This window comes from Gigantopelta aegis, unplaced genomic scaffold (assembly GCF_016097555.1).
Source record: "Gigantopelta aegis isolate Gae_Host unplaced genomic scaffold, Gae_host_genome ctg4418_pilon_pilon, whole genome shotgun sequence".
NCBI classification, from domain to species: domain Eukaryota; kingdom Metazoa; phylum Mollusca; class Gastropoda; order Neomphalida; family Peltospiridae; genus Gigantopelta; species Gigantopelta aegis.
Window position 1 is genome coordinate 117 of NW_024533853.1, and position 27,484 is coordinate 27,600.

A 27,484-nucleotide genomic window follows, 5' to 3' on the forward strand; every position below is an offset into this window, starting at 1 on the left:
TTTCTTTGATCATTTCAACAATGTTGCCTTAAAAAATTTCAATATCAAGCACGTTTTTTTTTTTTAATAGTAGATAACACAAGTTTGTCGATTTTATGAAGCTAAAATTGATATACTGATAGATATATAGTCTTGAAGCATCCAATATTAGTAAAATCACCATATCCATCATCCATAGCATGATTTTGCAATTGCAATGTTATTCATGTCAGACAGCACAGCAAATCCAAGTCAAAACAAGTTATGAATATAACTTTTTGTTGATTTTGCAAAAAGGGATCAAATAGGTTTTTCACTTCATTAAAATTCAAACAATGGGTCATATTGCTCCTTATCATGTGCCATTTGTTCAAAATTACTTATTCAAACTGCTACCATTGTTCATATTGTTCCTTAGTCTCCAACGACCAGTGTTAGTAACACAATTGCAATTAAAACTTGACCAAAGTTTTGGTGGTACCACTGATGATGATCAAGTTATATCAATGATACCTCTAATTGATCAATATCTAACAGTATCATTTTTCACATACCTTGCTATATATCAGGAATTATTATACACTATATAAATCTTGCAGTTACAACTGAAAGCAGAGTACTAATAGTGGACAACCAGTATCTTTAACATGGAACACATTCTATGATAGTATTAACAACATCATTGGATATGATAATAAATCTAAATAACTGACGTTACCTTTCATATTATTACTACACAGTCTAATAACAAATTTAACACTCTGATGTATTGATTTAGTTGGTCAAACAACCTGCAATATACCATCATCATTTGGAATTATAGGATCAATATTAAGACCATCAGTTAGAACTATATCATGAGTAGTTGGAACTGTAACATTAGTAGCAGGACCATTAGTTGTTAGACAAACATTAGTACTATCCAGTACTATATGAATAAACAATAGACTTGTAATTTGTTAATAAAATAATAATGATAGCTGTATTATATATATATTGAATTTAAATCTCATGCACAGGTCAATTCCCTTACTTCATTCTATTAATGATAATACCATTCATAATACTCTTGATAATTAGTATTGTCTGTTCTTGTTTGTAGCATCATAATCAAAAAGTGATAGAAAAAATTTTCTAACAAAGGTACTTATAAATAGAATTCTACAGTATACTCTACTCTCAATAATATGATCAGTCGAGTCATTCCCAGAATGTCTAATCCCATAATGTCTAATCCCAAATGTCTAAAGGTGATAACTGAGGTGTTAATATAACAGAGTATTTCATTGTCTGATTTTTGAGCTTCCTTAGTGCAAATCACTTGAACTTCAATTTCCCAGTGCTTGTATTGATGGCTGCTACTTTCATTTTACGCAGTGTCTGTGGAGAAAAGTACAAAGTCTTGGACTAGCGGAAGAGTACAAAGAAGATGGCTCTATTAGGCAATTTATACAAAAGAGTGCAGCCATTGCTTTTGTGCCATCCAATTTTGTTCAAGTTGCTTGGGATGGATTAAAAACTGAAATACCAGATGATGACAAGATGAAGAACTACTCAGATTATTTTGACCAAAACTGGATGAATGGTCAGTTTAAACCATGTACGTGGAACTACTTTGCTCACAGTGGCCCAAGAACCAATAATCATTTAGAAGGATGGCACAATAGGTTAAAAGAATAGCGAGAAAGGCACACCCTAACTTTTATGAAGTGCTTGAACTCTTTCAAAAAGAACAAGCAGCTACTGAAGTCACAGCTACAAGCGGGAGGATTGCACAAAGCTAAAAGACAAAAGGTAATTCAAGAGAAGAGAAGATAAATTGCTGAAAGATGAACTTACTAATGGGAATAGAAGCATTGAATCATATATTTCTGCAATTAGACACTGTGTTTTTTCATTTGATTTAAATATAGCTTTTCAGATTAGACAATCAATTCATTAACACCTCAGTTATCACCTTTAGACATCCATATGGGATTAGACATTCTAGGATTAGACATTCTGGGATTAGACATTTTGGGATTAGACATTCTGGGACGTTTCCGATCAGTCCATGAGTGGAAATAATATGTACCATCTGACTAAAATGACAGTATTATATGTTGATTAGAAAGCCATCTTTATAGAATCAATAGACATGTAGATGACTTATATAGTTTAACTACTGTGTTCTAACAGAGATGTTCACTTTTTTAGCAGGAGATGCTTATTATACAAGGTGTAATGAAGCTGTATCACAAACACTACCAACAAACATTAATTCAGTAAATTTATGAAGAAATTGGCAATGAGAGTACAATAATTTATGACATAGTCAGGAAGATTACACTAGAATATCATCAAATCATGAAACTACAAGAGGCAACAAGATGGACAAGACAAGAAGGAACCTCTTGTGTCAATAACATTATTAATTATGATGAATACTCTACTAGTACTGTAGATATTGAAACTTTTGCATATTCTACAAGTATAAATGTCACAGAAAATCCTGCATATTCTTTCAGTGTCAATGTTATTTTTTTAAGAACCCTGGATGTTATACTCTGGAGAGTCTTCTTATTAATTTTCCTTAACGACATTACTTTCTGTGTATTTTTTTAATTGTCTTTGATAATAGATTTTATTTAATTATAGCTAGTATGATATATCAAAATATTAAGAAAAATGAGAACAAGACTAATGTTGTATCTGTCATTCATCATAATATACAAACTGTCACAAAATAGTAAGTATGTGTGGGTAGTGTCCTTGAATGAGCTTGACTGTATATCCCATCTCAATCTAGGTTTACTTATCATAACTGATTATATTCATTCTTAAATAATCAATTGGATGAAGTGAATATGACAATAACCGCAAGGACAGCTATTTCACATGACTATCATTTTATTAGCCTTAATCTAATCATCATTTTGATTGTGTTCTAACTCAAAAAATTATAGAATAGAAATTACTTCACCCTGCGTTGTTTAAATTACTTGCATATGTAGAGTTCAAAAATAGAATTTACCAGGAAAACGACAAATAATGCTTTGTCATTTAAAACATAATGTACATGTTGCCCACAGTGTAGTAAAATTCAGCAGTCTGATTTGTAAATAAATAATTTCAAAGAAATAGCCATAAAATACTTCTATAAATTATGTTATTATTTTATAATAATAATTTAATTTCTGGGAAATTCTTCTAATTTCGACAATGCAAGCAAGCAAGGATGTCATCACTGTGATGCTTGCTAACTGTCGATATAAATCTTTGTCAAAGACAGTAAACTGTGTTTTAGGAGAAATCATATTAATAAAGACTAAATATAACCGGAAGCTCCAGATCTGAGACAGTCGATCTCAGTAGACTTAGTTTCCTTAAAAAACTAGCACCGTTAGAGCTCTAATTTCGTTAAAATTAATTATTCGAGTAATAATTTCCTCTAAAAATAATTTGGCGAATTTTTAGACGTTATACGGTATACAACATTCATATCCTGCACCTTAAAAAATCACGAGTTACACAAGCTATAAATGTTGTTTACAAGCTGTTTACAAACAACAGTTTGCATTGTTTTGTACTGACTTTAGTGTTTTCCTGTAACATCTTGTATAAATAAGGATAATGAAGACCGTACTTTTAGCATCAATATTATATTGTGAGTTGTAAATACAATTAATATAATCTATTATTTTATTACCTTAAAGTTTTAGTCGTTCGTGAAAATGCTGAGCTTGTTAAAGGGGATTTCTATATTGGAGCCATGAGGAATTACATAGGATTTACTCAAAATCTTCTGCTGTATATTACAACTTCAAGCTCCTCAGATGTCGCTACACTATTCAAAATTATACTGGTGTTATAACAACAGGAACTGTTACTAACATAAATCCAGCCAAAGTGAGTCTCCCAGTTTCCCTTGTTACCTTAGACAGCGACTACTCCAATCGTAAAAAGGGGATTTATATTTACTCAGCTGAACCTATTTCTGTATTGGTGGTCAATTATCAGTTTTATACTGTTGGAGAATATATGGCTTACCCATTTCAAGAATATCCAATAAATCACTACCAATATTATGCTGTGTCAACCGGAACACTAGCTATATTTGATAATGCATTGAGTGAGGTACTCCTTGTTGGAAATAAAGACAACACTACAGTCACTATTATTCCAACTCAGACTATTACAGTCCCTCAAGATATTCAGAACCCAACGAGTCCCAATATAACAATAACTACAGGATCTCCATTCACTTTTACTCTTCACAGGATGCAAACATTTCTATTTGGAGCACCACTAGCTGATATCACTGGAACTAGTATAATATCAGATAAACCACTTACTGTAATTAGTGGTCATGAATGTGGTATGTCCCAGATAACGTTGCAGCTTGTGAACATGTCACTGAGCAGATACCACCCACAGTAACATGGGGTAAACAATTCCTCCTTACTCCTTACGCTAATAGATCAAGGCAATACTACAGGATTATAGCATCTGAAAGTGAGAGTACACTAACATATAGATGCAGCTCTGACTCTGCAGTAACACTCTATCTATCAAATCCTGGAGACTTTACTACATTCTTTTCAAACACATCGTATTGCTCCTTAGTTTCTGATAAACCAGTGCTAGTTATTCAATTAGGACCTGGCCATGTATTAGATGATATTGGTGATCCTGTCATGTCAATAGTACCTTCAATAAATCAATATTCTGAGAGTGTTACTTTCACATCTCCAACTATGTCAATGCATGTCCTGAACATTGCTTCCACTACTAAAGACACAGTACTATTGGATGGACAACCAGTATCTCTAACATGGAACAACATCTATGATAGTGACAACAACATTATGGGATATGGTGGACAAATACAAATAACTAACTTCACTTCTCATACTATTACTACAAAGTCTAATTCAAATTTAGCATATTAGTGTATAGTTTTGATTTTTCTACTGGTTATTCATATAGTGCTGGTGTAAGACAAACACAACTTGTTCAAAGTGAGCATAGTAGTGAAGTGTAATAATATATGTATCACTGTAAAAATTGTTCCATTATTTAATTTTAACAACCAATTTGAAACTTTACATCAGAGGATTTCTATGGAATCTGGACTTCATGTGAATTACTCATTACATAATTTGTTAGTATGTTATACTTAGTCTATTACAAAGCAACAAATATAGAGTGAGTAGTAATTCATATCAATTTTGGATTCCATAATATTCTACTTATGTAAACTACAAATAAATTGTTGAAAAAACATATCAACTCTTCTATTACTCATTTATATATATACTTGTATAGATCCACTACAAATTCAACCTTCATATGGACATATTTTTGGAGGAGTACCCATGTTAGTCTCTGGGCCTTATTTTAAACAAAACAGTAAAATTAAAGTGTCATTTGATGACACTATTGTTAACTGTACTTATGTCAATATTGATGATGCACTCTGTATATCTCCTTTTTTTACTAAAACTGGAAGAGTAACAATTATGCTGCATTACGATACACATATATATGATAAAACAACAGTCTTTTATTCAAGTGAGTTAATGAGCTCATAATTATAAGTTACTGAGAAATTGTACTTGTTTTTAGATCGTGTTGAACATGACAGTCATACACGTGTTCGTATTAACTCTGATGAGCCTCTAATTCATGTGGGAGATAAAATCCCATTAACTTGGTTACCAGTATCTCTGACTAAACCATTACAAGATGTTATTGCCCCCTCAGATCTACTTGTTGACATTAAGTTACATATCTTCCATATATCTAATGATGTCCCTACATTAGAACAAGTGACCACACTAGACAGTGATGTAGCTAATACTGGGTCAGCTACTGTCACAGTACCTATTATATCTCACTCCAGTAATCAATCTGTTTATAGTGCTGTTATTTCCATTGAAGCTAAAGGGAGTGATCCTCAGAATTCTACATTATTTGATAAAGCAGAAGGGACAGTCACTCAATGGACAGATATAATATGGATAGTATCAACCAATAAACAATCTAGTGGTACTAAACTATGGTCTGCATGTAAAGCATGGTCTATCAGTGAACCAACTAGTATTGGTCAACAACTATTAGATAATGTCCGTTCTGATTTCCCATGTCCACCCACTATTGGTCAAGCTAGAACTATCAACAGTGGACTTATTGAAGATACAAATATAAAATTGCTTGGATTTTTTCATCCTAAAGCCTTCAAATGTTTTTATCAAAGGACCATTACAAGGTAATATAATTCATATACTGAGACAACAATGATTATATGTTCAAAATATGAATATTATTATTATGACTATCTCCTTATCAATCACATCACATCATACCACACATCGCATGCAGGTCTAATGAAGGATCAGGTAATGAATGTTGCTATGGCAATGATGGAAATCTGATAGTGGGACAACCAGTGGAGGATCAGTGGATAAAGTATCTACTGTTGGAAATAGTGGAGTAAATTATTTGCATAACCTAATCAAACATCAGTTTGAGGATGTTCTGCCATTAATTTTCTGTTGTAAAGGAACACAAAACTAGTTGTGATATTTATTATAAAAGAAGCCCTTCAGATGATGGATCAGCATTTTCTCCTCCTGTTCCAGGTAGGTTATATTTTTCAAAGATTACTTTCTCATTAATACTATAGCTTGTGTAATTTATAATAATTTGTCATTCATTAGCTATCATAATTGGTGATCCACATATTGTGACTCTTGATCTTTACAAGTACACATTTAATGAAAGGGAGAGTTTGTTCTCATTGAGACAAATGATCATTCATTTACACTTCAAGGGAGAATGGTTGAAGTTAAAATTCATTGGGAAGTCTTGCAGATGCTACTGTCTTCTCAGCTTTGTGTAGCCAAAGAAAAGACCTCAAGTACAGTTCAGTTTGAAATAGAAACAGTTGACAATATCACTTCTGTGATCACTCTTGTCAATGGAGAAAGAGCTAACTTTGATGAGTTGAAAAGTCAGAATTTGAAAATGTGACCATCATTGACTCTGGTAACAACACACTCTAAGTGCCACATTCTCAAGTGGTGCAGTCCTACTAGTACAAGAACAAAATGGTTTTATATCTGTCCTTATTGTTAGCCTCCCAGAAAGTTATCAAAGCAAAACTCAAGGATTAATGGGTCCATATAATGGTGATAAAACAGATGACCTTACTCCAAGGGGAAATGGAACAAAACTACTATTGAATTCTACTATAAGGAAATACATGAAAACTTTGGAGTCACATGTAAGCCAAGCTTAATGCTTTTTTTTAATTTGCAATTTTTTTCGTTTTTTGTTTTCAGGGATCATTGATAATCCTAGTGATAGTTTGTTTACATATCATTTTGGACAAAGCTGGTCTACATACTATTATCCATCATTCATTCCTGTGTATGAACCTTCCTTTTCTGATACTGCCTTGAAAGAGAAGGCTGATCAGATTTGTGGTGATGATGTGTTTTTGTAAATTTGATATAGCGACTACTGAAAGAATTGAGATTGGAGAGGCTACATATCGAGGAGGACAGGAACTTGAAAACTAGTTAATTTATCAAACCAAGTAAGTAATTAACATTCATTCACTCTATTGACTTCTATCTCATTCATAGTAAAGTTGTAATCCATCCTGTGTCATGGTGCTTGTGTGGACACTAATGTGTGTGCTTGTGGAGAAGGTTATGAAGGAGACACTTGTAATACTTCTGGTAATGATATATATCTATGTAATATATGTAATCACAATTTGTTAACAGTATATTTACCCTGTGATCAAAACCCTTGTAATGGTGGTATATGTCAATATCATGCTGGTAGTTATATTTGTCATTGTCTACCTGGTTTTACTGGAGTATTCTGTGAGGACAAATTACCATCAAGTAGTAAGTACATACATGAATATTATGTATTTGATTAATTTTAAACTCTTATAGTTCAAAGTAATAATCTTGGTGTTATTGTTGGAGTTGGAGTAGGTCTGGGAGTGCCACTATTTGTAATAGTGATAGTTGTTATAGCAATAGTGCTGGTACTTTTTTTACAACGGAAGAAGAAACTTTCAAAAACAAATGAAAAAGTCTCTGACGATAATACTTATGAAGAAATGGATATGACAAATATTAATAAATAGGAAGTGCTGATGTATACATAGTAACAATACTAGTATAACTGTATTGTTTGTAGCTGTTATATATATAGTTGACTATAGTGTATAGTATTTTCTGATATTTTGTAGTTTTCAGCTGTTTTTGTTAATATTTTTTTGTTGCTGAACCAATTATATATATATTTATCCTCATTTTAGTTTAGTATGTGAAACAATTAGAACAGTTTTCGTTTAGATTGCAACAATTAGAACAACTCTCTTAAACATATAATGTGATCACTTGTTCTGGAAAATTCCATAATGCAAATCAAACAGACTAGAAGAATAGATTGAGAGCTATTATTTGAAGTATTTGTCACAAACAACATACTTTATACTGGTATTATAATATCAGTTAGGTACATAATTTAGTTCACATTCCTAAAACTCACATTACATCATAGATTGGGAAATCTAAGTTCAGTTTACATTTCCTCCTAGTGTGTTTTGATAACTCTTTCACTGAAAGAGGTGGGTTCAGTTCAGGACAAGACTACAACAACTCTGAATGAAGTGTAGGAAGTAGGGGAGTTCTAAAAAGAACTGTTTGTGTACAGTAAAAGGACAACAATGAGTTAAATATCATCATTTAGAGAAGAGAGAGAAACTAGTATCAAAGACTGTGTTTAAACTATGAACTTTTTCCTACTTTGTGTGCTGCTACTGTTTAGACTAATAGGTAAGATCTTGGTATCACAGACTATGCTGTATTCTTCTACTTTTATAGAATGTCAAGTCATTAGTCTTGACTGTGGCATAGCAGACTCTTTGTGTCCATCAGTTCATCATCATGTTGTGTTGAGATGTAAGACAGCACATCGTTATCTGGTGTGGCATATTAATAATCAATACATTGAATTTACATCATCTAATCATATTAATGAGACAAGTACTAAAGGTCTGTTTCTGGAACACTTGTTGCTAATATTGAAAATGCCCCTATGATTTCTACTCTAAGTTTTAACTCCAGTCTTGTGTCTTTAAAAACTGTCATAGAATGTATTGATAATGCTGCCAATAATGGTACTCGGCAATGTCAAACAATGCTTGCTGGTAAGTAAAACAACAATATAGCACAAAACACTTTTTGTATTTGATTAGTATGCTATTTCTGATAGTATTTTTATTTTTTTCAAGTCACTTTGTCTTTCAAGTTGTTTGACAAAGTGATAGTTTAAAATATTGTAGCCACAGAGTCTAAATTGATCATTTATTATTCTGTTTCCTCATAGAACCTTCAGGAATCCCCACAAATTTGACCCTTCAACAGCAACAACAAGATTCTTCAACGATTACATTGTTGTGGTCAACTCCTATCACAACCAATAGTTTGTTGATCAACTATTATATAATTAAAGTAATCAACGATTCAATGAACAATACCTGGACGACAAACTTGACAGAGATAACTATCAATGGGCTGAAAAAGGTGTAGTCTATCAAGTCAGTGTGAAAGCTGTTACATGTTATGGCAGTCTATTAGGAAATGAGTCTTTAATATTAGTACAATTGACAAGTAAGAGATTTACAATAAGGGTAAGAGTGATTGTTCTTTTGGTATGAAATTTATTAATTTTTTAAATTGTTTCAGTTGTAGTGTTATTGTATACAAAGTGGTCACTATATAGTACACAACAAACTTCTTAGAATTACACTAAACTATTGTTTTCACCATCATTATGGCACACATTGAAAAACAAACATTAATTGTGTGCCAACTATAACAGTATTTTACAAATGTTCATTGAAAATATGTTTCTTTTAATACAAAATAACTCTATAACAAAGGACACAATTAATGTTTTCTTAGTCACTTTTAGATTAGTGTATTTGCCTAGTATTCTTAGTATCAGTTGTTTAAACAAATATGTGATTATGATCAACTTAATAGTATTCATGAACATCATCTACCACTTTGTCATATTACAGATGACCCATCACCATCTGCTTCATTCACATCCACTCAGTCAACTGTGGTGCTTTCTACTTCATCATCAACTTTGTATTCACAAACAATTACCTCATTAGCCAATTCTAGTCCAACCAGTATTACTACTGGACTACATACTAGTACTGTCATTAGTACTGAAACTAATACAGGTATCATTGTTATTAACTGTATAGTTATGAGTAACAGAGGTGTATGTTTAGCTACAGTAAATTTGATATGTCAAATGACCTATCTACTCAAGATCAGTTTTCTATATAGAGCATGTTTGCATATGTTTTCTAAAGTGTGTTAGTTGTTTTATATAACAGTATATAGGCACATGTGTATATTGTAAATGTATCTTTAACTAGTGTGTAATGCTTGGTAACTTTTACTAGCACTTAAGTTATTAATGATATTCTTATATCATTAGAGGTCCAATCAACTCTAACACCAATATCTCCAACTGTCTCAACACAAGAGACAACAAACCCTACAATAAACACATCAAATGACACTGGTTAGTTTATATTGATGGTATTGAACAAACAAATGATCATTCTTTCTCATAGACTCAATATTATGGACAATGCTTATAATAAGTGGAACAATAGGAGCATTTATTACACTTTTCCTATTATCTATTGTTACTTTGTCTGTATCCATTATATGTTTGTTACAAAAAACCAGAAGAACTCCACCCACTAAAGTATCATCGAAATGTCTTCTCCTCTACCACCTTTGACCTTTAGTCAAGAAGTGACTAATTCAACAGAGCCAATGACTGATATTAAATTAGTAAAAATCCATGTTTTAAAGATCCTTATCAAGTAGAGGACTATTATCCTGTATTTTTAAATGTACCTAAGCTAGCAATAGGTAATAGTAGAACAGAATTGGTTTAATAAACTCAATGTTTTTAATTAATTAACAGTTTATTACTTTGGTGATTAAATTTTTAAAAAGGTAAACTTTTAAGGTATGTTTTAAATATAAAATAAAGACTCTGTTTGTCAACAGACCTAAAATGAACTCAAAAATCAAAATTTTTAACAAGAGACATACTTTAAGGATTTGTCTTGTTTAGTTGAGGATTACAATGAACATGCCAGGACTATAACCACCAACACAGCAGATTTATCTAAGGAACAATATAAATTAATTATATAGTATATATATTTTGTATCTTGATTACGTACTTATAGCACTGCAGTTTATTACAAAAGAAGTGGGGTTGATGGAGCTGGTGTTTTGTCATCTTTGTCATTTTCTATAAGAATCTTAATACTTTTTGATGGCTTACTTTCACCATTACAGTTTACTGCTATTACAATGACATTATATTCACCAGGTTTAAGACCCATGAGTATGACAGAAGTTGATCCGATTCTCTTTAAAGTCTGAATAATCCTACCAGAATTTGATAATAAGACTTTGTAATAGTCTACATGAGAGTTATCTGATGTCCATGTAAGTAGTGGTTCTTCGCAAATGGTTACTGCTACATTGCGAGGAGCAATTGGTATTTCTTTGATAATAAAGAAGTTAAGAAAACTTTAACGTATTGTCTTACTTTTAAGTTTAATTTGACAATTTTTATTAAATGAGTCTGATTGTGGCTGAAGACAAGTCACATTGATAGCATTACTCTTGTCCACTGGGTTCAACTTAAACTGTAGTTGACTGGTCACCATTTGATCAATAGCTTTGTAAACAAGTTTAGCTTGAATATTCTTCATAAAACAGGGACTTGATGAATTGTGGAGATCATTAACTTGATGGATATATCCCAAATTGATTTGGCATTGTGATTAACAAGCCACCCAATACCATTTCCAGGGACAGTGCATTGAGCACTGATCTCCTGTCCTATGCAAACTTCTTGAAGTGACTGACAGTGGAAGAGTGGTTGTTGTGTCCACCCACTTCCAAGTACTATAGAGGAAATAATGAATATGGTATCATTTTTATGATTAGACACTTCTACACAATATTCATATGATATATTGTTATACTATAAGGAGGCACTGATGATGTGTGTTTACCAAATCACACTGTACACATGATTGACACTTACAATTGAGTAGGAAAATGATACAGCAATATTTCATGCTATTTTAGATATCTTTCTTTGATCAGTTCAACAATGTTGTCTTGACAGATTTGATATCAAGCACGTTTTTTTTTTTTTTTTAGTAGAACACTAGCTTGTCAATTTTATGAAGCTAAACTTGATATACTAATATATATATATATATATATACAGTGTCGAAGCACCCAATATTAGTAAAATCACCATATCCATCGTCCATAGCATGATTTTGCAATTGCAATGTTATTCATGTCAACCTATCACAGACAGCACAGCAATCCAAGTCAAAACAAGTTATGAATGGGATAAACCTTTTGTTGATTTTGCAAAAAGGTGTCAAATAGATTTTCACTTCATTAAATTCAAGCAATGGGTCATATTGCTCCTTATCATGTGCCATTTGTTTCAAAAGTATTTAGTCAAACTGTATACCATTGTTCATATTGTTCCTTAGTCTCCACAAAACCGTGTTAGTAACACAATTAGAACCTGGCAAAAGTTTTGGGTGGTACTACCAGTGATTCAGTTACATCACTGATATCTCTAATGGTCACTATCCTAACAGTATCATTTTCACATACTTTGCTATATAACAGGAATTACTATACACTATATAAACCTTGCAGTTACAACTGAAAGCAGAGTACTAATGGATGGACAACTAGTATCTTTAACATGGAACACATTCTATGATAGTGAGAACAATATTATTGGATATGGTACACAAATCCAAATAACTGACCTCATCTCTCTTATTATTAGTACAGAGTTTAATACAAAATTTAATGCTCTGATGTAGTGATTTAGCTAGTCTATTGTTTATTCATGTAGTACTGGATAGTACTAATGTTGCTGTAACAACAATGGTCCTACAACTAATGTTACAGTTCCAACTACTCACGATATAGTTCCAACTGATGGTCTTAATATTAATCCTACAATTCCAAATGATGTTGCGAGTTGTTTTGACTTGCAATTTGTTAATAAGTAATTCTTTAATTTCTATCATATATTTACAGTTAGTTGTAATCCATCCTGTGTTAATGGTACTTGTGTGGATACTAATGTGTGTGCTTGTAGAGAAGGTTATGAAGAAGACACTTGTAATCACAATATAATTTGTTAAACATTATATTTACCCTGTGGTCAAAATCCTTGTAATAGTAGTATATGTCAATATCATGCTGGCAATTATATCTGTCATTGTCTACCTGGTTTTACTGGAGTATTCTGTGAGACACAATTACCATCAAGTAGTAAGTACATACGTGAATATTATGTATTTGATTAATTTTAAACTCTTATAGGTCAAAGTACTAATCTGGTGTTATTGTTGGAGTTGGAGTAGGTCTGGAGTACCACTATTTGTAATAGTGATAGCAGTTATAGTAATAATCCTGTTGCTTTTTTTTACAACGGAAGAAGAAACTTAAAAACAAGCCAAATAGGTGTTGTATATATAGTTGAGTTTTCTGATATTTTGTAGTTTCTATCTGTTTCAGTTAATATGTTTTTTGGTGAACCAATTATATTAAGTTATTCTTATTTTAGTGTGGTATATGTAATATCTAGAACAACTTTCTTAAAACATATAATGTGATCACTTGTTCTGGAAATTTCATAATTAATGCAAATCAAACAGGCTAGAAGAATAGATTGAGAGCTATTATTTGAAGTATTTGTCACAAACTATCAAACTATACCATACTGGTATTATAATATCAGTTAGGTACATAATTTAGTTCACATTCCTAAAACTCACATTACATCATAGATTGGGACACTATCTAAGTTCAGTTTACATTTCCTCCTAGTGTGTTTTGATAACTCTTTCACTGAAAGAGGTGGTTCAGTTCAGGACAAGACCACAACAACTCTGAATGAAGTGTAGGAAGTGGGGGGAGTTCTAAAAGAACTGTTTTGTGTACGAAAAGAAGACACAATGAGTTAAATATCATCATTTAGAGAAAGAAAGAGAAACTAGTATAAGACTGTGTTTTAACTATGAACTTTCTCCTACTTTGTGTGGTGCTACTATTTAGACTAATAGGTAAGATCTTGGTATCACAGACTATGCTGTATTCTTTTACTTTTATAGAATGTCAAGTCATTAATCTTGACTGTGGCATAGCAGACTCTTTGTGTCCATCAGCTCATCATCATGTTGTGTTGAGATGTAAGACAGTGCATCGTTATCTGGTGTGGCATATTAATAATCAATACTTGAATTTACATCATTTATAATATTAATGAGATCTAAGTACTAATGGTCTGTTTCTGGCAACACTTGTTGCTAATATTGAAATGCCCCTATGATTTCTACCCTAAGTTTTAACTCCAGTCTTGTGTCTTTAAAAACTGTCATAGAATGTATTGATAATGCTGCCAATAATGGTACTCGGCAATGTCAAACAATGCTTGCTGGTAAGTAAAACAACAATAAAGCACAAAACACTTTTGTATATGATTAGTATGCTATTTCTGATAGTATTTTTATTTTTTTCAAGTCACTTTGTCTTTCAAGTTGTTTGACAAAGTGATAGTTTAAAATATTGTAGCCACAGAGCCTAAATCGATCATTTATTATTCTGTTTCCTCATAGAACCTTCAGGAATCCCCACAAAATTTGACACTGCAACAGCAACAACAAGATTCTTTAACGATTACATTGTTGTGGTCAACTCCTATCACACCAATAGTTTGTTGATCAACTATTATATAATCAAAGTAATCAACAATTCAATGAACAATACCTGGACGACAAACTTGACAGAGATAACTATAAATGGCTGGAAAAAAGGTGTGATCTATCAAGTCAGTGTGAAAGCTGTTACATGTTTATGGCAGTCTATTAGGGAATGAGTCTTTAATATTAGTACAATTGACAAGTAAGACATTTACAATAAGTGTAAGAGTGATTGTTCTTTTGGTATGAATTTATTAAATTTTTTAAATTGTTTCAGTTGTAGTGTTATTGTATACAAGTTTTCACTATAATACACAACAAACTTCTTAGAATTACACTAATTATTGTTTTCACTATCATTATGGCACACATTGAAAAACAAACATTAGTTGTGTGTCAACTATAACAGTATTTTACAAATGTTCATTGAAAATATGTTTCTTTTAATACAAAAATAACTCTATAACAAAGGACACAATTAATGTTTTCTTAGTCACTTTTAAATTAGTGTATTTGACTAGTATTCTTAGTATCAGTTGTTTAAACAAATATGTGATTATGATCAACTTAATAGTATTCATGAACATCATCTACCACTTTATCATATTACAGATGACCCATCACCATCTGTTTCATTCACATCCACTCAGTCAACTGTGGTGCTTTCTACTTCATCATCAACTTTGTATTCACAAACAATTACCTCATTAGCCAATTCTAGTCCAACCAGTATTACTACTACTGGACTACATACTAGTACTGTCATTAGTACTGAAACTAATAAAGGTATCATTGTTATTAACTGTATAGTTATGAGTAACAGAGGTGTATGTTTAGCTACAGTAAATTGATATGTCAAATGACCTATCTACTCAAGATCAGTTTCTATATAGAGCATGTTTGCATATGTTTTCTAAAGTGTGTTAGTTGTTTTATATAACAGTATATAGGCACATGTGTATATTGTAAATGTATCTTTAACTAGTGTGTAATGCTTGGTAACTTTTACTAGCACTTAAAGTTATTAATGATATTCTTATATCATTAGAGGTCCAATCAACTCTAACACAATATCTCCAACTGTCTCAACACAAGAGACAACAAACCCTACAATAAACACATCAAATGACTCTGGTTAGTTTATATTGATGGTATTGAACAAACAAATTATAATTCTTTCTCATAGACTCAATATTATGGACATGCTTATAATAAGTGGAACAATAGGAGCATTTATACACTTTTCCTATTATCTATTTGTTAGTTTGTCTGTATCCATTATATGTTTGTTACAAAAGCCAGAAGAACTCCACCCACTAAAGGAACAACTTCTCCTCCACCACCTTTGACTTTTAGTCAAGAAGTGACTAATTCAACAGAGCCAATGACTGATATTAAATTATGTAAAAATCCATGTTTTAAAGATCCTTATCAAGTAGAGGACTATTATCCTGTATTTTTAAATGTACTAAGCTAGCAATAGGTAATAGTAGAACAGAATTGGTTTAATAAACTCGTTCTTAATTAATTAATAACTTTATTGCTTTGGTGATTTATTTTTAAATGGTAAACTTTAAAGGATCTTTTTTAAATATAAAATAAAGAATCTGTTTGTTATTAGACCTAAAATAAGCTCAAAAATCAATATTTTTAATAAGAACCATACTTTAAAAGATTTGTCTTGTTTAGTTGAGGATTACAATGAACAATGCCAGGACTATAAGAATCAACACAGCAGAATTATCTAAGGAACAATATAAATTAATTATATAGTATATATATTTTGTGTCTTGATTACTTACTTATAGTACTGCAATTTTACATCAAAAGTAGGTGGGGTTGATGGAGCTGGTTGTTTTGTCATCTTCTAATAATACCTTTTTGATGGCTTACTTTCACCATTACAGTTTACTGCTATTACAATGACATTATATTCACCCAGGTTTAAGATCCATGAGTATGACAGAAGTGATCCAATTCTCTTTAAAGTCTGAATAATCCTACCAGAATTTGATAATAAGACTTTGTAATAGTCTACATGAGAGTTATCCTGATGTCCATGTAAGTAATAGATCTTTGCAAATGGTTGCAAAGCATGATATGAAGCATGTTTTCTAGTAGGAACAAACTTTGTTCTGTAGCTCAATTTATGAAGTCCCCATACTGATATATATGTATATAGTGTTGAAGCATCCAATATTAGCAAAATCACCATATCTACCATCCCTGGGATTATTTTTGCAACATTACTCAGGCATGTCTACCACAGTCAGCATCATGTCCAATGAAAACAAATTATGAATATTATCAATCTCTTGTGCTAAATGTTGATGTTGCAAAAAAGGGGTCAATAAAGTGTAGTCTTTAACAACGGATGTTTATTTTGTACATGGTGCTAGTTATATTGTGTTTTATTAATACAATGTAATAGATACAAGTAAATTAATAGCTAATGTAGATTATGACCATATGTATTACAGAAATCATTAATAGAATTACATACTTATTTATCATTACATTATTGATAACAGTATATTAACTGATTGTTAGTAGTTTAAATTTGGTATGATTATGAAGTGAAGGTCATTTGAGAGATGAGGTGTGCCGTCCTAAATACATACATAATTTATAAAGAACATCTGTACTATATGGTAGATCGTTTAGTTAAGAATCAATACTGCTATAACAGGTGCCAATGCAATGATCATAAGATTAGAGACTATTATATTGGAGTTACCTGAAGAACCTATAAAGTGTACAGTCATTAATATGTTAATAGTTTGGGACATGTAAAACTTACTGTTATAATTGTCATTAAAAATTTCTGTGAAGGGACTCCTACCACAATGATTTTCAACTGAAACGTTTCCAATAATATGTCGTCTCAAATCATTCACATCGACCTCAAACATGTGATTCTTCTCTGTATTAACTTGTTTGACTGTTTTATAGCCATCATTTGTAGAGTAACATTAATAGGTGGAGGACATTGACAGTTTGGAACAATATCACAAACAGAGTTTGTAGTTACATTAATTTGTAGGACATGAGTACCATTATCATCTGATATAATGTAATAAGTGATGTCTGGATGAAGTTGAGGAACAAACAAGAAACAGTGTGATTCACTCCAGTTGCTATAAGCAAAGCTGTTAATTAGAGCACTTCGTATCTGTACTGTGTAGTGACGATTGTGTGTTTTAGTTTGTTGTAAATATAACTGTTATTACGAATACATTGGTAAACTTGGTTGCCAATCTTTATGTCATAGCATGTATTAATGTGACTGCTGTTACTTTTCCAGGTTATTTTAATGGCTGTACCATTTATAAACTTGATATTAATCCTGTCAGGAGGTGATAAGATGGTTGAAGCTTTCTTTGATAACAAACTTAACAGTTTCTGATGGTTTACTCTCACCGATACAGTTAACTGCTTTAACTGTGACATGATAGTCACCAGGCTCAAGAGTGTCTAGTGTTGTGTGCATTGTTGTTATATTGTCTAATTGCTGAACGATTTCTTTAGAACTAGCTGAAACAACTATTACTGTATAGCTTTCTGGTATGTGAGTATTATCTTCTGATGTAGTCCATGTTAATACAGGTTGATCATTACATGTAGTTACTGTTATGTTTACAGGATGAGTTGGTCTCTCTACAAAAATATATTTAGATAGCTAATTAACAATTAATTTTCTTACTTGCAATTTGCAAAGGACAGGATTTCTTGAATAAATTGTCCACTGCCTTTGAACACGAAACATTTATAGTAAACATTTTTGTGTGTTTCATTTATTTTTATTTGTAGTTGACTGGCAATCATGTTTTCAGTCTTATATGTAACATTAGCTATGACGTCAAAAGGACAATTTGAGGGCAGTTTTTTAACTAGACCAATTTTTATTTCCAGATCCAAAGGGAATTTGACATTGTCCATTGATAAGCCATTCCATGTTATTGCCAGGAACTACACATTCAACTTTAATCTCCTTCTCCGATACACACATTTAGGAGAGTTTGACAGTTTAAAGAGGGGCTCTCGATGTCCGTCCGAGTTTTCCTGGAAGACAATGAATAATATTAAACTTCCTCATTACAAATAAGTACATATATCATAATGTACTGTTTAATGATACTATAAGTGATATGTACTAAGTATCAAGCTTCCTCTTTCATAAAGGACATTGGTTGCTTACACAAAGAATGAGCAAAAAACAAATCCAGTAACATTGCATCTTCTGAATTAACTGCTACCTTTTGTTTCACGATCTTGTATATTTTCAAGTTAGGCTAGTAAGTTTAGAATATAGATGATCCTATGACTATAAGCTCATATTTATTGAAACATGCAGTCACAATGTAGTCCAGGGAAATGTGCGTGCAAATGACTCAAACAGTATGCAACTATAGCAAGTCATGCATAAATATATGAAATTTGTATGGTGTGTCTGGGTAGACCGGTTCTTCCGTGTTCGCCTACTTATTTTTGAACACAAAAGTACGGTTTTGCGGATACCCAACATTAAACAAAATTGCGATTATAAGTTATAATTCAAGTCTACTCGGCAAATAGTGAACATCCTAAATAATGATGAAAATAATTCAAGTAAGTAAATATGAAATTTAATTTGATGTAGATGGCATAACTGTCTCACAGCTAATGGACCAAAGGGTTCTGAACAATCTAAAATTTGTACAGGTATCATGATAAGTAAACTGTGTACAATTTAATTTGAAAAGGAAAGATTGAATTTACATAATGTGTTGAGTATGTACTGATAAAGAGAACATTACTAAATCTTCTTTAGTTCTTTGATGACATAATGACTATAGTTTTCTTTTTTGACGATACACTGCTTGCAAGCTTGCTGTACGAAACCTCTGTGCACTTGTTCTCTTTGAAATATCAACACATTTCGAATTTGGATGGGATTTACGCATATTCGTAAGGCAATAAATTATTTGAAATAATTAATGAAAAACAAAAACTTTATTTTGCTATGCTGTCCGTGGCAAAGACTTTGGGAGAGTAGAGCATTAAACCGTACTTGAGCTAGACCACATGGGCTAACACTTAAAAATTATGTGTTTACAAAATTATATTGTCTCCTTGAATAAACCTCATTAATCCCTTGGCTTAGCTTGAACCTAGTTGTATTGGTATAGGACAATAAAGAAGTTAATTATTAACAACTGTTGTCAAAGAAGAAACTTGGGAGTCAGATTTCATTGACACATGGTACACTTAAAAATTAAATAGTTAAATAAATTCACAGTTATTCTGTATGCTGACAAGGTATCACTGACTGACAGTTAAATATATACATCATGCACTCATTCATTTATATAATATAAAATTGATATTAATATAAATATTAAAGAAAGAAAAAGGATAGATTGTATTCAAATATCAAGGAAACTATGCAAGAACAATGGAGAAAAATACTCTTTATGATAACCTTGGATTATAATAGTGCCACTGCCTATCTATTGATCTATTTGTATAGAAAACATATCTTATAACATAAAGATCTACTTGTATGTACTGCCAAGTTATAAACTGTAACTGCTATCACTGTATTTTAATAGTCCTATAATTACTTTAAATAGTGCCATTGTTGTGAAGTGAAGCACTGTAATTACTGTTGTTGATATAAATAGTTTCAAGTAATACATTACACAACATGACTCAATGATGACTCAAAAATAACTATATAAATTATTGAGCTATTAGAAAAAAATCAACCTGATGATGTACAAAAATTTTAAGATACATATTGTAATAAGAGGACATGTTTTTCCTTCAGTTCTTTTGATTAATAGAAACAAACATCATTGAAATAGTACTCTCGATAGTTCATTTGAATAGGTTCAGTGAAAGGAAGGATTTGATGTTTACTGTTTTCACCTGAGAACTTGATCTCACGCAACATAGAAAACTAAAGAGAGAGAGAAAAAAGAGAAAGAGAAAGAGAGAGAGAGAGAGAGAGAGAGAGAGAGAGAGAGAGAGAGAGAGAGAGAGAGAGAGAGAGAGAGAGAGAGAGAGAGAGAGAGAGAGGTTGAAAAAAGGATGTGAAATAGACTTACTGGACTACATCCTGATTGTGTGACTTTCAAATCATCAGTTGTCTTGAGTGGAACATTTACAGAATAATCACTGTCATATGGATGTAGACTATATGAATAAAACAGAAAAATAATCTTATGCTCTTCTATCAATCATTCTTTATTTAATTCTATTGTCTATCCTTATGTTGTACATTCATCCCTTTATTTATCATCTATCCATCTATTACCCATCCATCTATCTACCCATCCATCTATCCATCCATCTATCCATACTGGAACGGTCCCTTGACTCCACAAGGTACTTGAATAGTCTGTGACACTTTGGTATGTAGTAGATGAAGATATCCCAGTTGAGATGTTGATGTAGTGTTCTAAAATACCAGTCATATTAGTTATTGTAACAAAATGATGTACTACCTTAACACAAGTCTTGGCTATTGGAGAATCGAATTCACAGTAACATTTCAATGAATCTTTAGCAGAACCCATGTTAGGATCAATAGTGTACTGGCCACTCATATAGTTGGATGGTCCATCTAATAAAGCAATTAAATGAATTATTATAGTTATTATTGGGTGGTTAGGTGGGTGTGTAGATGGACAGATGAGTAGACAAATGGATGGACAGTAAATGATAATAGATGTATGGATAAACAAATGGATGCATAAACAAATGGACACATGAACAAATAAATGGACACCAGAACAATCAAATGAAATAGATGCATGAAAACAATGGAATAAATCAAGTCAATATTTACTCTTAAGTCTTCACAAGTACGAGGTAATTTCTCTTTATAGTCCATTTTGTTCATTTCTTCCTCAATAGACTTTAATTCTACATACATAAATTGCTATAGAAATATAACAAAAATAATATAACAAAAAATATGTAAAATAATATAACAAAAAATATGGTAAAAAAATCTAAAATGATAATGCTATATACCTTCTGTAGTTTTGCTGACATCAATAGGATCTTCAGACCTGCTTCGATAGAAAAATAGGTCCCTTGAAATTTTCACCCTATTATTATACAATGTAATGACAAGTAATAATTTATAATGATATAATGTACTGGAGGTCCAATTGGTCCAGGAGGTCCGGGTGGTCCAAGTGGTCAAATGGATCCATGGTCCTCTTGAGGTCCTAGATAAATCCGATTGCATGATTAATGAAGTCATGCGACATGTTCGAGTGCTTACAGGAGACCCTTTCTCTCCCTCAGGGACCCGGTCTTTCCTCTCTCTCCTCGTTCACCCAGTTTCTCCCTTTGGTCCCTCAACACCTTGAAGTCCTTGAGGTCCTTGATTTCCTTTAGGTCCAACATCTCCAGGTAATCCAATAGGTCCTTGTAGGACCTGGATCTCCTTTTTGACCACTTTTACCCTGTTAAATAAAACAGTAAATAAGTATGGGGGTAAATGAATGGATGGGAATATAAGTAAAAATTATGGAAAGGGTTGTTTGGTATGGTATGTGATACCTTCTTTCCTTGGTCTCCTTTGTCTCCTGGTGGGTCCTTGAGGTCCAGGCTCACCCTAAAAAGTCATTCATTTTACAGTAAACACACTGACATTTATAATATCCTTACAGAATTGCCAGGTGCACCAGGAGCACCAGAAGGTCCAGGGTCACCTTGAGCTCCTATATAACAGTGACGAGATGTTAGATATGATTGTGATATGACTCACAATTGGTCCATCTTTACCAGGCTCTCCAGGTGTACCATCAGTACCAGGTTCTCCCTAGTAAGAAAAATTTGTTTGTCATGACTACAAACAATAAAATGTTAATTACATTCATTAGTTAAATATATTCATCATCTTTCATAATTCTCATATTATATGCTGACTCTTTAATACTTAATACTATCTCACTTAGTCTGATAATCAAAAGACACTCACCGTCTTTCCATCTTCTCCAGGCAAACCATTGTATCCTGGGGGTCCAGGTTGTCCTTTCTCTCCAGGGTTACAGGTCACCAACAGGTCAGTCACACCTTGATCTCCCTGTTGTCAAGATAACTAATCAACTGCAGCTGACATTTTGTTTTAAACTTACTCTGTTTCCACTGACTCCTTTAGGGCCTAGTGGTCCATCTTGTCCCTCTGCTCCTTTAACTCCCTTGGGTCCTTTGTTACCATTGGCACCCATATCTCCTTTTGGTCCAGGCAGACCAGGCAGTCCAATTTCTCCTTTAGCTCCAGCTTTTCCTGGCCGACCCTGTATAGATAAAATATGATGTTTGCTAAGTACTAAAATTAAAAAATTAACATACAGATTTTCCTTGAGATCCTTTAGCTCCCTGTGGTCCAGGTACGCCTATTTGTCCTGGTTCTCCTAGAGATCCTTGACGTCCTTTTTGACCATCAGCTCCAGGTTTACCCTAAATGAGAGATATTTAAGACTCTTACTACTTAATGTTAGGCTTAAACAGCAAACATATACCAAACAATACTGTAACAAATCATCAATGCTGTTACTTACACTAGATCCAGGAGGTCCTTGTTTTCCTTGAGCACCACGTGCTCCGGCAGGTCCACTGGGTCCTTTAGGTCTTCTTGTCCAGGAACACCGCGTGCTCCTTTAGATCCCTAAAATATTGTAATAACTGATCATTTGGCCAATACAATACTAACAGCATCCCCAGGACGTCCTTGAGGTCCTTTAGGTCCTGTTGCACCATCAGCTCCTGGACCTCCAGGAACACCTCCTGGTCCAGGTGGTCCAGCAGGTCCTTTAGATGACTGAGAGCTGGGTAGACCAGGCTTTCCAGCTTTTCCTGGAGCACTCGAGGTCCTTTGGGTCCTTCAGGTCCTTGTTTTCCTCTATCTCCAGCAGATCCAGTATTTCCCTAACAATATTCAACTTTACTCAATATTCATTACAACCACAGACATACAGGTCGTCCAGCTGCTCCAGGACCACCAGTTACTCCTGAGGTCCAGTTGATCCTATCTCCAGTAGCTCCAGCTGGGCCAGGAGGTCCCTCAGGTCCAGGCTGACCAGGGGCACTTGGAAACCAGGTGGTCCAGCTTGTCCAGGTGGTCCTAAAGGTCCCTATAATCAAATAAAAATATTATAATGTCATAACACATAAGTAATACAAATATATGCACTCACAGCTCTTCCAGGCTGTCCATCAGGTCCAGGTTGGCCAATATCTCCGGTAATCCTTGTTGTCCTGGTGATCCGAGAGGACCTTTTTTCCACGTCTCCAGGTGCTCCTATAGAATCTAAATAATTATTACCTTAATAATGTTATTATTTACTCTAGCTCCAGATGGTCCTTGTTTGCCAGCATTTCCACGAGCACCAGGTTCTCCCTAAGTAGACCATAAATATTATAGAGAGAAAGGAAATTCACTTACAGGTGCTCCAGATGGTCCTGGTACTCCAGGCACTCCACTAGCTCCTTCTCGTCCCTAAAGCAATTAAAAAAACAATTAATAAAAAGACATAACTTGATTTTTTTAAAACGTCAGAAGTCAAAGAGATTTCCACTTACTGATGCTCCAGGTTCTCCAGCAGGTCCAATAGCACCAGTCTCCCAGCTGTCCCTTGGCTCCACGGGATCCCTTGGGTCCAGCTGATCCCTGTTTAAGAAGTGGCAAACACTAACAACCTGAATTGACTTAAGTAGTAGTTCTTACAGGTAATCCTTGCCCACCCTTGGCTCCTTGATCACCAGCTGGTCCAACAGAACCCTAACAAGAACAAAAAATCACTATAGAGAACTTAGTACTGACAAAACTTACAGGTGCTCCACTTATTCCAGGATGTCCTGGTTTACCAAAGTTTCCAGGGATGCCCTAATAAGGAGTACAAGATAGACTCACTATTAATATATCTTAATAACTTATGTACTACTTACCTTGTCTCCTTTCTCTCCTGGGACACCAGGTTCTCCAGGTTCACCAGGCTGTCCAGGAGGACCAGCATTACCAGGTTTACCATCAGCACCTTGAGATCCTTCTGACCCTGAAAAGCAGAGTAAAACATTTAAATAAGTTTAGCTTTTTTTTCTATATTTCTTACAGTTTCTCCAGAAGCACCAATAGGTCCAGTAGGTCCAGGTGGTCCAGAAATGCCTCTTGGGTCCAGGTGGTCCTTGAACACCAGAAATTCCATCAGGTCCCTAAACAAAGACAGTAATCATTATATATTAGCAAAAGAAGAGACATACATCTGAGCCGGGGGCACCACGATCACCTTGTTGTCCTTTGGGACCTCTTGCACCCTATAATAACAGTTAAATCATGACTTATGAAATGGTGTATAACTCAAGTCTCTATATTACAAGGGGTTAAAAATAGCTGTGTATATGATGTAATGGTAAATTTCTAGCTATGGGGTGAAGTAGATTTGCCTATTATAACCTAATTATTAATTAATAATAACCTAATTAATTACAACCTGATTAACACATACTCATAAATGATGTAAATTATAAAAACAATTATTGAGAGATAAAAACATAAATAACAATACACCATACAAAAGAAATTACTCACAGGTCTACCAGGAGCACCAGGACCTCCTGGATTTCCATCATATCCCTAAAAATAGAGAAAGAATTGGCCCACAAGATCGGACATATTGTTATCTCTTACAGGCACTCCAGGGATACCAGTTGGTCCTTTCTCTCCTTTATGTCCAGGTAAGCCTTTGTCGCCATCTTTACCGTCATCTCCAGGGACACCTGAATGTCCAGGTGGTCCCTATAAATAACCAAATCAGATAATAAAGGCAAACACAAAAATAAAATATCTAACTTTTGGTCCTTTGGGACTGGTACTCCAGCTGGACCATCTTTGCCATCATCACCTTGATCTCCAGGTGATCCAATAGCACCTTTACTGCCTGTCATTCCTTTAATTCCCTAAAAATAGAGAGTCAATTCCAGTCTACAATAAATTTTTATGTACTCACAGGTTTTCCACGAGATCCTACATCACCTTTATCTCCATCAAGTCCATTTCCTCCTTTACTTCCTGGTTGACCAATGGGTCCAGGATCTCCAGGTTCTCCTGTCTGTCCACGAATTCCAGGCAATCCAGGTCGTCCAGGTGATCCCATAGCACCTTTAGATCCACCAGCTCCTACAGGTCCAGAGTTTCCATTCAACCCATCTTGACCTGGAGGTCCAGGAGGTCCATTGAAACCATCAGATCCAGGAGGTCCTTGATCACACAGCTGGTCCTCGGTTTCCAGGAGGGACCAGGAGGGCCCTAAATAGACAAGATTTATTCAAAGAATTCTAAAATTAATAGCTATCATACAGGTGGTCCAGATGGACCAGGAGGTCCTTGTCCACCAGATGCTCCAGGGTCTCCTTGAGGTCCAGGAAAACCATTTGGTCCATGAAGGTCCAGGAGGTCCAGGAGGTCCTGTATCTCCATCTTCCCCTTTTATTCCTTGATCCCCATCAGGTCCCTGTTCATTTCAATAATGTACTATCATATAATTATAAGTACATACACGTGGTCCTTGAGGTCCAATGTTTCCTACTTCACCAGGAGCTCCAGGTGAGCCTTGTTCTCCATCTCGCCAGGACGACCACTAGGTCCAGGATCACCCTAAAAATGGAGTCAATAGAATAACAAAATAGAGTGACAACAAATTGTACCTGAGGTCCTTGCAATCCTGGAAGTCCAACAATATACAGGCAATCCAGGTAAACCCTGGAGAAAACAAAAAGTCATCAGTTAGTTTACAGAGAGTATGTGTTACTCACGGGGATACCAGGATCACCAGTGAAACCATTGGGTCCACTAGGACCAATATTACCCTACAAAGAAAGAATTTCAGTTAATTCCTTAACTACACAGTATGACACACCTCTTTCCAGGAGGTCCTGGATCTCCAGATTTACCTCTATCTCCTTCCATACCCTATAATAAAGAATAATAAACTATGACAACAGTGACTAATTTAAAGGATATAAATTGTCAAATATCATCATCTTTGAAGACTCACTCGATGTCCTCTCTTTCCCTTAGCTCCGGTGTGTCCTGGTAGTCCAACAGGTCCTTTGCTTCCTGGTTGTCCTTGGCTACCTCTATCTCCACGATCTCCGACAATAGGTATAATTATAGGACCTTTGCTGCCTTGACCCTGAAAGAAAAATGGTAAAGAAAAAATATAGAATGGACAACAAAAGTATACAAAATAAAAACTAGTGGAAACAATTATTACGACAAAGAGACAGACAGACAGACACACATACAGTGATAACAAACCGGAGAGATACTTACATTACCAGGTAAGCCAAGAACAGCAGGTGGTCCAGGATCTCCAGGAGGTCCTACAGGTCCTGGTACTCCTTGTTCACCCTATAATCATAGAATTGATTGTGTAACACAAGTGGATAAAAATACATACCTTGGTCCAGGAGCTCCATCAAATCCTGGAGAACCATCACTACCATCAAAAGCTATAAAAATTATATAATAATATTTGATAAATAAAACAAGAGGTCACTTACAGGAGGCCCAGGAGGTCCAGTGGTCCAGGAGGTCCCTAAGAGTATCACAATATGTAAATTTCACAACGAGTT

General features: G+C 33.9%; 1 protein-coding gene across 1 annotated transcript; it reads right to left on the reverse strand.

The window, feature by feature from the left end:
* Nucleotides 1-22,178: 22,178 nt before the first annotated feature.
* On the reverse strand, nt 22,179-27,260 carry LOC121392750 (collagen alpha-1(I) chain-like; the record flags this gene model as incomplete). The annotated part of the gene is given in 22 exon segments (XM_041523842.1): nt 22,179-22,311; nt 22,561-22,670; nt 22,830-22,934; nt 22,987-23,148; nt 23,204-23,311; nt 23,561-23,779; nt 23,828-23,975; nt 24,049-24,152; nt 24,297-24,350; nt 24,684-24,737; nt 24,800-24,906; nt 24,964-25,063; nt 25,112-25,155; nt 25,457-25,484; nt 25,556-25,646; nt 25,701-25,807; nt 25,858-26,156; nt 26,225-26,294; nt 26,296-26,361; nt 26,442-26,504; nt 26,905-27,042; nt 27,183-27,260. Coding segments are annotated over 22 exon segments (2,388 nt in total), but the record flags the coding sequence as incomplete, so codon positions are not given.
* Nucleotides 27,261-27,484: the final 224 nt, after the last annotated feature.